Below are 12,089 nucleotides of genomic sequence, written 5' to 3'. Positions count from 1 at the left end.
TCTTCTCTCCCCCTCTCTCTCTCCCTCTCTCTCACACTCTCTCTCACACTCTCTCTCACACACTCTCTCTCACACTCTCTTTCTCTCTCTCACACTCTCTCTCTCTCTCTCACACTCCTCTCTCTCTCACACTCTCTCTCTCTCACTCTCTCTCGCTCTCTCTCACACTCTCTCTCACTCTCTCTCTCTCTCTCACACACTCTCTCTCACACTCTCTCTCTCTCTCCCCCCTCTCTCTCCCTCTCTCTCACACTCTCTCTCACACGCTCTCTCTCACACTCTCTTTCTCTCTCTCACACTCTCTTTCTCTCTCTCACACTCTCTCTCTCTCTCACACTCTCTCTCTCTCTCTCACTATCTCTCCCTCTCTCTCACACTCTCTCTCTCACACACTCTCTCTCTCTCTCTCACACTCTCTCTCGCTCACACTCTCTCTCTTTCTCCCCCCCTCTCTCCCCCCCCTCTCTCTCGAACTGTCTATGCTTACAGTGAGACAGATGTAAGAATAATCACAGCAAGTACAACCTTTGGCAGAGTTTGACCGTCATGCTGGGAAGGAGAGCATGTCTGTTCCCAAACAGAGTGTCAGCAGAGACTCTGATCCCCCGGCCCACTGTCCCCTGTGCTATGACACTGTGAGAGGCTCATGTCGGACTGTTAGCAATGGCGTGACCTTCTGGGAGAAGCTGGGACCATGGCCAGCTGGTCAAAAATAAAAACGGGGGCCTCCTTCAAGGGCAGAGAAAGACGAGAAGAAGAGTAAATCTCCAGACAGAAACCCGTCCAACACTCAATTGCCCGCAGCAGAACCTGGGAGAGGCCAATAGAGCAGGCCTCAGGCTGCTCCTGCAGGTGGTGCAGAGCTGGGAGAGGCCGGTAAAGCAGGCCTCCAGGGAGCGCAGATATAGAAGAGGCCAATAGAGCAGGCCTCAGGCTTCTCCTGCAGGTGGAGTAGAGTTGGGAGGCCAATAGAGCAGGCCTCAGGCTGCTCCTGCAGGTGGAGCAGAGCTGGGAGAGGCCGATAGAGCAGGCCTCAGGCTGCTCCTGCAGGTGGAGTAGAGCTGGGAGAGGCCGATAGACCAGGCCTCATGCTGCTCCTGCAGGTGGAGTAGAGTTGGGAGAGGCCGATAGAGCAGGCCTCAGGCTCCTCCTGCAGGTGGAGCAGGGCTGGGAGAGGGTGATAGTGCAGGCCTCAGGCTCCTCCTGCAGGTGGAGCAGGGCTGGGAGAGGGTGATAGTGCAGGCCTCAGGCTCCTCCTGCAGGTGGAGCAGGGCTGGGAGAGGGTGATAGTGCAGGCCTCAGGCTCCTCCTGCAGGTGGAGCAGGGCTGGGAGAGGGTGATAGTGCAGGCCTCAGGCTGCTCCTACAGGTGGAGCAGAGCAGGGACAGGCCAATAAAGCAGGCCTCAGGCTGCTCCTGCAGGTGGAGTAGAGCTGGGAGAGGCCGATAGAGCAGGCGTCAGGCTCCTCCTACAAGTGGAGCAGAGCTGGGAGAGGCCGATAGAGCAGGCCTCAGGCTCCTCCTACAGGTGGAGCAGAGCTGGGACAGGCCAACAGAGCAGGCCTCAGGCTGCTCCTGCAGGTGGAGCAGAGATGGGAGAGGCCGATAGAGCAGGCCTCAGGCTGCTACTGCAGGTGGAGTAGAGCTGGGAGAGGCCGATAGAGCAGGCCTCAGGCTCCTCCTACAGGTGGAGCAGAGCTGGGAGAGGCCGATAGAGCAGGCCTCAGGCTGCTCCTGCAGCTGGGGTAGAGCTGGGACAGGCCAATAGAGCAGGCCTCAGGCTCCTCCTGCAGGTGGAGCAGAACAAGTCAGCTGGGGTTACGTGGATAGGGTGCGGGGAGAGGGCCCAGGGAGGGTTCTCTTTCAGAGGGTCAGTGCAGACACGATGGGCGGAATGGCCTCTTCAGCACTGTAGGGACAGATGGCAAGAGAAGCAATGGTGCAGCGAGAAACAGGTTTGCTGATCCACGGGGTGATTCAGCCTTGGATTTATAACGGAATTTCGATCATGAGTGACCTCTCGAAATACCAACCGCTCAAAGCGAATTCTGACTCGGTTACAACAACAATGTGCTATCGTGAACAGGCTTCAGTGGCTGCAGCCTAGGACTGGACAGCAGAGAGGGAACTCACTCCCGGGTATCTGTTATTCTCTATATAAACCACCCCGAACCCCTCGATTAGATTCCAGTCTGTAACTCACTCCCGGGTATCTGTTATTCTCTATATAAACCACCCCGAACCCCTCGATTAGATTCCAGTCTGTAACGCACACCCGGGTATCTGTTATTCTATATATAAACCACCCCGAACCCCTCGATTAGATTCCAGTCTGTAACTCACTCCCGGGTATCTGTTATTCTATATATAAACCACCCCGAACCCCTCGCTTAGATTCCAGTCTGTAACTCACTCCCGGGTATCTGTTATTCTATATTTTGACCACCCCGAACCCCTCGATTAGATTCCAGTCTGTAGCTCACTCCCGGGTATCTGTTATTCTATATATAAACCATCCTGAACACCTCGATTAGATTCCAGTCTGTAACTCACTCCCGGGTATCTGTTATTCTATATATAGACCACCCCGAACCCCTCGATTAGATTCCAGTCTGTAACTCACTCCCGGGTATCTGTCATTCTATATATAAACCACCCCGAACCCCTCGATTAGATTCCAGTCTGTAACTCACTCCCGGGTATCTGTTATTCTATATATAAACCACCCCGAACCCCTCGATTAGATTCCAGTCTGTAACTCACTCCCGGGTATCTGTAATTCTATAGATAAACCACCCCGAACCCCTCGATTAGATTCCAGTCTGTAACTCACTCCCGGGTATCTGTTATTCTATATATAAACCACCCCGAACCCCTCGATTAGATTCCAGTCTGTAATTCACTCCCGGGTATCTGTTATTCTATATATAAACCACCCCGAACCCCTCGCTTAGATTCCAGTCTGTAACTCACTCCCGGGTATCTGTTATTCTATATTTTGACCACCCCGAACCCCTCGATTAGATTCCAGTCTGTAACTCACTCCCGGGTATCTGTTATTCTATATATAAACCATCCTGAACACCTCGATTAGATTCCAGTCTGTAACTCACTCCCGGGTATCTGTTATTCTATATATAGACCACCCCGAACCCCTCGATTAGATTCCAGTCTGTAACTCACTCCCGGGTATCTGTCATTCTATATATAAACCACCCCGAACCCCTCGATTAGATTCCAGTCTGTAACTCACTCCTGGGTATCTGTTATTCTATATATAAACCACCCCGAACCCCTCGATTAGATTCCAGTCTGTAACTCATTCCCGGGTATCTGTTATTCTATATATAAACCACCCCGAACCCCTCGATTAGATTCCACTCTGTAACTCACTTCCGGGTATCTGTTATTCTATATATAAACCACACCAAACACCTCGATTAGATTCCAGTCTGTAACTCGCTCCCGGGTATCGGTTATTCTGTATATAAACCACCCCGAAACCCTCGATTAGATTCCAGTCTGTAACTCACTCCCGGGTATCTGTTATTCTAAATATAAACCACCCCGAACCCCTCGATTAGATTCCAGTCTGTAACTCACTCCCGGGTATCGGTTATTCCATATATAAACCACCCTGAACCCCTCGATTAGATTCCAGTCTGTAACTCACTTCCGGGTATCTGTTATTCTATATATAAACCACACCAAACACCTCGATTAGATTCCAGTCTGTAACTCGCTCCCGGGTATCGGTTATTCTGTATATAAACCACCCCGAAACCCTCGATTAGATTCCAGTCTGTAACTCGCTCCCGGGTATCTGTTATTCCATATATAAACCACCCCGAACCCCTCGATTAGATTCCAGTCTGTAACTCACTCCCGGGTGTCTGTTATTCTAAATATAAACCACCCCGAACCCCTCGATTAGATTCCAGTCTGTAACTCACTCCCGGGTATCTGTTGTTCTAAATATAAACCACCCCGAACCCCTCGATTAGATTCCAGTCTGTAACTCACTCCCGGGTATCTGTTATTCTAAATATAAACCACCCCGAACCCCTCGATTAGATTCCAGTCTGTAACTCACTCCCGGGTATCTGTTATTCTAAATATAAACCACCCCGAACCCCTCGATTAGATTCCAGTCTGTAACTCGCTCTCGGGTATCTGTTATTCTATATATAAACCACCCCGAACCCCTCGATTAGATTCCAGTCTGTAACTCACTCCCGGGTATCTGTTATTCTATATATAAACCATCCCGAACCCCTCGATTAGATTCCAGTCTGTAACTCACTCCCGGGTATCTGTTATTCTAAATATAAACCACGCCGAACCCCTCGATTAGATTCCAGTCTGTATCTCACTCCCACGTATCTGTTATTCTGTATATAAACCACCCCGAAACCCTCGATTAGATTCCAGTCTGTAACTCACTCCCGGGTATCTGTTATTCTAAATATAAACCACCCCGAACCCCTCGATTAGATTCCAGTCTGTAACTCGCTCTCGGGTATCTGTTATTCTATATATAAACCACACTGAACCCCTCGATTAGATTCCAGTCTGGAACTCACTCCCGGGTATCTGTTGTTCTGTATATAAACCACTCTGAACCCCTCGATTAGATTCCAGTCTGGAACTCACTCCCGGGTATCTGTTATTCTGTATATAAACCACTCTGAACCCCTCGATTAGATTCCAGTCTGTACCTCACTCCCGGGTACCTGTTATTCTATATATAAACCACACCGAACCCCTCAAATAGATTCCAGTCTGTAACTCGCTCCCGGGTGTCTGTTATTCTCGAAATAAACCACCCTGAACCACTCGATTAGATTCCAGTCTGTAACTCACTCCCGGGTATCTGTTATTCTGTATATAAACCACACCGAACCCCTCGAATAGATTACAGTCTGTAACTCACTTCCGGGTATCTGTTATTCTATATATAAACCACCCCGAACCCCTCGATTAGATTCCAGTCTGTAACTCACTCCCGGGTATCTGTTATTCTATATATAAACCACCCTGAACCACTCGATTAGATTCCAGTCTGTAACTCACTCCCGGGTATCTGTTATTTCATATATAAACCACCCTGAACCCCTCGATTAGATTCCAGTCTGTAACTCACTCCCGGGTATCTGTTATTCTATAAATAAACCACCACGAACCCCTCGATTAGATTCCAGTCTGTAACTCACTCCCGGGTATCTGTTATTCTGTATATAAACCACCCCGAACCCTTCGGTTAGATTCCAGTCTGTAACTCACTCCCGGGTATCTGTTATTCTATATATAAACCACCCCGAACCCCTCGATTAGATTCCAGTCTGTAACTCACTCCCGGGTATCTGTTATTCTATATATAAACCACCCTGAACCCTTCGATTCGATTCCAGTCTGTAACTCACTCCCGGGTATCTGTTATTCTATATATAAACCACCCGAACCCCTCGATTAGATTCCAGTCTGTAACTCACTCCCGGGTATCTGTTATTCTATATATAAACCACCCTGAACCCCTCGATTAGATTCCAGTCTGTAACTCACTCCCGGGTATCTGTTATTCTATATATAAACCACCCCGAACCCTTCGGTTAGATTCCAGTCTGTAACTCACTCCCAGGTATCTGTTATTCTATATATAAACCACCCCGAACCCCTCGATTAGATTCCAGTCTGTAACTCACTCCCGGGTATCTGTTATTCTATATATAAACCACCCTGAACCCTTCGATTCGATTCCAGTCTGTAACTCACCCCCGGGTATCTGTTATTCTATATATAAACCACCCTGAAACCCCTCGATTAGATTCCAGTCTGTAACTCACTCCCGGGTATCTGTTATTCTATATATAAACCACCCTGAACCCTTCGATTCGATTCCAGTCTGTAACTCACCCCCGGGTATCTGTTATTCTATATATAAACCACCCTGAAACCCCTCGATTAGATTCCAGTCTGTAACTCACTCCCGGGTATCTGTTGTTCTAAATATAAACCACACCAAACACCTCGATTAGATTCCAGTCTGTAACTCGCTCCCGGGTATCGGTTATTCTGTATATAAACCACCCCGAAACCCTCGATTAGATTCCAGTCTGGAACTCACTCCCGGGTATCTGTTATTCTGTATATAAACCACTCTGAACCCCTCGATTAGATTCCATTCTGTAACTCACTCCCGGGTATCTGTTATTCTATATATAAACCACCCCGAACCCTTCGGTTAGATTCCAGTCTGTAACTCACTCCCAGGTATCTGTTATTCTATATATAAACCACCCCGAACCCCTCGATTAGATTCCAGTCTGTAACTCACTCCCGGGTATCTGTTATTCTATATATAAACCACCCTGAACCCTTCGATTCGATTCCAGTCTGTAACTCACCCCCGGGTATCTGTTATTCTATATATAAACCACCCTGAAACCCCTCGATTAGATTCCAGTCTGTAACTCACTCCCGGGTATCTGTTATTCTATATATAAACCACCCTGAACCCTTCGATTCGATTCCAGTCTGTAACTCACCCCCGGGTATCTGTTATTCTATATATAAACCACCCTGAAACCCCTCGATTAGATTCCAGTCTGTAACTCACTCCCGGGTATCTGTTGTTCTAAATATAAACCACACCAAACACCTCGATTAGATTCCAGTCTGTAACTCGCTCCCGGGTATCGGTTATTCTGTATATAAACCACCCCGAAACCCTCGATTAGATTCCAGTCTGTAACTCGCTCCCGGGTATCTGTTATTCCATATATAAACCACCCCGAACCCCTCGATTAGATTCCAGTCTGTAACTCACTCCCGGGTGTCTGTTATTCTAAATATAAACCACCCCGAACCCCTCGATTAGATTCCAGTCTGTAACTCACTCCCGGGTATCTGTTGTTCTAAATATAAACCACCCCGAACCCCTCGATTAGATTCCAGTCTGTAACTCACTCCCGGGTATCTGTTATTCTAAATATAAACCACCCCGAACCCCTCGATTAGATTCCAGTCTGTAACTCACTCCCGGGTATCTGTTATTCTAAATATAAACCACCCCGAACCCCTCGATTAGATTCCAGTCTGTAACTCGCTCTCGGGTATCTGTTATTCTATATATAAACCACCCCGAACCCCTCGATTAGATTCCAGTCTGTAACTCACTCCCGGGTATCTGTTATTCTATATATAAACCATCCCGAACCCCTCGATTAGATTCCAGTCTGTAACTCACTCCCGGGTATCTGTTATTCTAAATATAAACCACGCCGAACCCCTCGATTAGATTCCAGTCTGTATCTCACTCCCACGTATCTGTTATTCTGTATATAAACCACCCCGAAACCCTCGATTAGATTCCAGTCTGTAACTCACTCCCGGGTATCTGTTATTCTAAATATAAACCACCCCGAACCCCTCGATTAGATTCCAGTCTGTAACTCGCTCTCGGGTATCTGTTATTCTATATATAAACCACACTGAACCCCTCGATTAGATTCCAGTCTGGAACTCACTCCCGGGTATCTGTTGTTCTGTATAAAAACCACTCTGAACCCCTCGATTAGATTCCAGTCTGGAACTCACTCCCGGGTATCTGTTATTCTGTATATAAACCACTCTGAACCCCTCGATTAGATTCCAGTCTGTACCTCACTCCCGGGTACCTGTTATTCAATATATAAACCACACCGAACCCCTCAAATAGATTCCAGTCTGTAACTCACTCCCGGGTACCTGTTATTCTATATATAAACCACACCGAACCCCTCAAATAGATTCCAGTCTGTAACTCGCTCCCGGGTGTCTGTTATTCTCGAAATAAACCACCCTGAACCACTCGATTAGATTCCAGTCTGTAACTCACTCCCGGGTATCTGTTATTCTATATATAAACCACCCCGAAACCCTCGATTAGATTCCAGTCTGTAACTCACTCCCGGGTACCTGTTATACTATATATAAACCACACCGAACCCCTCGAATAGATTACAGTCTGTAACTCACTCCCGGGTATCTGTTATTCTATATATAAACCACCCCGAACCCCTCGATTAGATTCCAGTCTGTAACTCACTCCCGGGTATCTGTTATTCTATATATAAACCACCCTGAACCACTCGATTAGATTCCAGTCTGTAACTCACTCCCGGGTATCTGTTATTTCATATATAAACCACCCTGAACCCCTCGATTAGATTCCAGTCTGTAACTCACTCCCGGGTATCTGTTATTCTATAAATAAACCACCACGAACCCCTCGATTAGATTCCAGTCTGTAACTCACTCCCGGGTATCTGTTATTCTGTATATAAACCACCCCGAACCCTTCGGTTAGATTCCAGTCTGTAACTCACTCCCGGGTATCTGTTATTCTATATATAAACCACCCCGAACCCCTCGATTAGATTCCAGTCTGTAACTCACTCCCGGGTATCTGTTATTCTATATATAAACCACCCTGAACCCTTCGATTCGATTCCAGTCTGTAACTCACTCCCGGGTATCTGTTATTCTATATATAAACCACCCGAACCCCTCGATTAGATTCCAGTCTGTAACTCACTCCCGGGTATCTGTTATTCTATATATAAACCACCCTGAACCCCTCGATTAGATTCCAGTCTGTAACTCACTCCCGGGTATCTGTTATTCTATATATAAACCACCCCGAACCCTTCGGTTAGATTCCAGTCTGTAACTCACTCCCAGGTATCTGTTATTCTATATATAAACCACCCCGAACCCCTCGATTAGATTCCAGTCTGTAACTCACTCCCGGGTATCTGTTATTCTATATATAAACCACCCTGAACCCTTCGATTCGATTCCAGTCTGTAACTCACCCCCGGGTATCTGTTATTCTATATATAAACCACCCTGAAACCCCTCGATTAGATTCCAGTCTGTAACTCACTCCCGGGTATCTGTTATTCTATATATAAACCACCCTGAACGCTTCGATTCGATTCCAGTCTGTAACTCACCCCCGGGTATCTGTTATTCTATATATAAACCACCCTGAAACCCCTCGATTAGATTCCAGTCTGTAACTCACTCCCGGGTATCTGTTATTCTATATATAAACCACCCCGAACACCTCGATTAGATTCCAGTCTGTAACTCACTCCCGGTATCTGTTATTCTGTATATAAAGCACTCCGAACCCCTCAATTAGATTCCAGTCTGTAACTCACTCCCGGGTATCTGTTAATCTATATATAAACCACCCTGAACCCCTCGATTAGATTCCAGTCTGTAACTCACTCCCAGGTATCTGTTATTCTATATATAAACCACCCTGAACCCCTCGATTAGATTCCAGTCTGTAACTCACTCCCGGGTATCTGTTATTCTACATATAAACCACCCGAACCCCTCGATTAGATTCCAGTCTGTAACTCACTCCCGGGTATCTGTTATTCTGTATATAAACCACCCCGAGCCCCTCGATTAGATTCCAGTCTGTAACTCACTCCTGGGTATCTGTTATTCTATATATAAACCACCCGAACCCCTCGATTAGATTCCAGTCTGTAACTCACTCCCGGGTATCTGTTATTCTGTATATAAACCACCCCGAGCCCCTCGATTACATTCCAGTCTGTAACTCACTCCCAGGTATCTGTTATGCTGTATATAAACCACCCCGAACCCCTCGATTAGATTCCAGTCTGTAACTCACTCCCGGGTATCTGTTATTCTATATATAAACCACCCCGAACCCCTCGATTAGATTCCAGTCTGTAACTCACTCCCGGGTATCTGTTATTCTATATATAAACCACCCCAACCCCCTCGATTAGATTCCAGTCTGTAACTCACTCCCGGGTATCTGTTATTCTATATATAAACCACCCCGAACTCCTCGATTAGATTCCAGTCTGTAACTCACTCCCGGGTATCTGTTATTCTATATATAAACCACCCCGAACACCTCGATTAGAATCCAGTCTGTAACTCACTCCCGGTATCTGTTATTCTGTATATAAACCACTCCGAACCCCTCGATTAGATTCCAGTCTGTAACTCACTCCCGGGTATCTGTTATTCTATATTACAAACAACCCCGAACCCCTCGATTAGATTCCAGTCTGTAACTCACTCCCGGGTATCTGTTATTCTATATATAAACCACCCCAACCCCCTCGATTAGATTCCAGTCTGTAACTCACTCCCGGGTATCTGTTATTCTATATATAAACCACCCCGAACTCCTCGATTAGATTCCAGTCTGTAACTCACTCCCGGGTATCTGTTATTCTATATATAAACCACCCCAACCCCCTCGATTAGATTCCAGTCTGTAACTCACTCCCGGGTATCTGTTATTCTATATATAAACCACCCTGAACCCCTCGATTAGATTCCAGTCTGTAACTCACTCCCGGGTATCTGTTATTCTATATATAAACCACCCCGAACTCCTCGATTAGATTCCAGTCTGTAACTCACTCCCAGGTATCTGTTATGCTGTATATAAACCACCCCGAACCCCTCGATTAGATTCCAGTCTGTAACTCACTCCCGGGTATCTGTTATTCTATATATAAACGACCCCGAACCCCTCGATTAGATTCCAGTCTGTAACTCACTCCCGGGTATCTGGTATTCTATATATAAACCACCCCGAACCCCTCGATTAGATTCCAGCCTGTAACTCACTCCCGGGTATCTGTTATTCTATATATAAACCACCCGAACCCCTCGATTAGATTCCAGTCTGTAACTCGCTCTCGGGTATCTGTTATTCTATATATAAACCACCCGAACCCCTCGATTAGATTCCAGTCTGTAACTCGCTCTCGGGTATCTGTTATTCTATATATAAACCACCCCGAACCCCTCGATTAGATTCCAGTCTGTAACTCACTCCCGGGTATCTGTTATTCTATATATAAACCACCCGAACCCCTCGATTAGATTCCAGTCTGTAACTCGCTCTCGGGTATCTGTTATTCTATATATAAACCACCCCGAACCCCTCGATTAGATTCCAGTCTGTAACTCACTCCCGGGTATCTGTTATTCTATATAAACCACCCCGAACCCCTCGATTAGATTCCAGTCTGGAACTCACTCCCGGAGATCTGTTATTCTATATATAAACCACCCTGAACCCCTCGATTAGATTCCAGTCTGTAACTCACTCCCGGGTATCTGTTATTCTATATATAAACCACCCGAACCACTCGATTAGATTCCAGTCTGTAACTCACTCCCGGGTATCTGTTATTCTATATATAAACCACCCCGAACCCCTCGATTAGATTCCAGTCTGTAACTCACTCCCGGGTATCTGTTATTCTATATATAAACCACCCCGAACCCCTCGATTAGATTCCAGTCTCTAACTCACTCCCGGATATCTGTTATTCTATATATAAACCACCCCGAACCCCTCGATTAGATTCCAGTCTGTAACTGACTCCCGGGTATATCTTATTCTATATATAACCCACCACGAACCTCTCGATTAGATTCCAGTGTGTAACTCACTCCCGGATATCTGTTATTCTATATATAAACCACCCCGAACCTCTCGATTAGATTCCAGTGTGTAACTCACTACCGGGAATCTCTTATTCGATATATAACCCACCCCGAACCCCTCGATTAGATTCCAGTCTGTAACTCACTCCCGGGTATCTGTAATTCTCTATATATAACCACCCTGAACCCCTCGATTAGATTCCAGTCTGTAACTGACACCCGGGTATCTGTTATTCTATATATAAACCATCATGAACCCCTCGATTAGATTCCAGTCTGTAACTCACTCCCGGGTATCTGTTATTCTACATATTAACCACCCAGAACCCCTCGATTAGGTTCCAGTCTGTAACTCACTCCAGGGTATCTGTTATTCTAAATATAAACCACCCCGAACCCCTCGATTAGATTCCAGTCTGTAACTCACTCCCGGGTATCTGTTATTCTATATATAAACCACCCCGAACCACTCGATTAGATTCCAGTCTGTAACTCACTCCCGGGTATCTGTTATTCTAAATATAAACCACCCCGAACCCCTCGATTAGATTCCAGTCTGTAACTCACTCCCGGGTATCTGTTATTCTA

At 46.3% G+C, this 12,089-nt stretch overlaps 2 protein-coding genes across 2 annotated transcripts in view; both read left to right on the top strand.

Annotated features, from left to right (window-relative positions):
• LOC140402849 (NAD(P)H-hydrate epimerase-like) overlaps window positions 1-12,089 on the top strand; it is a 923,606-nt gene that overhangs the window by 496,285 nt on the left and 415,232 nt on the right. The gene's annotated exons all lie outside the window — the stretch shown is intronic.
• Window positions 1,936-12,089, top strand: part of LOC140402852 (ras-related protein Rab-11A-like) — a 92,444-nt gene continuing 82,290 nt past the window's right edge. Inside the window, exon 1 of the mRNA XM_072490477.1 lies at window positions 1,936-2,077. Coding sequence (XP_072346578.1) covers window positions 1,936-2,077 — 142 coding nt within the window. The remainder of the gene's footprint in view (window positions 2,078-12,089) is intronic.

Source organism: Scyliorhinus torazame, chromosome 26 (genome assembly GCF_047496885.1).
Source record: "Scyliorhinus torazame isolate Kashiwa2021f chromosome 26, sScyTor2.1, whole genome shotgun sequence".
NCBI classification, from domain to species: Eukaryota; Metazoa; Chordata; class Chondrichthyes; order Carcharhiniformes; family Scyliorhinidae; genus Scyliorhinus; species Scyliorhinus torazame.
Note: the sequence above shows the minus strand (reverse complement) of the source record. Positions and strands in the feature narration are given on the sequence as shown.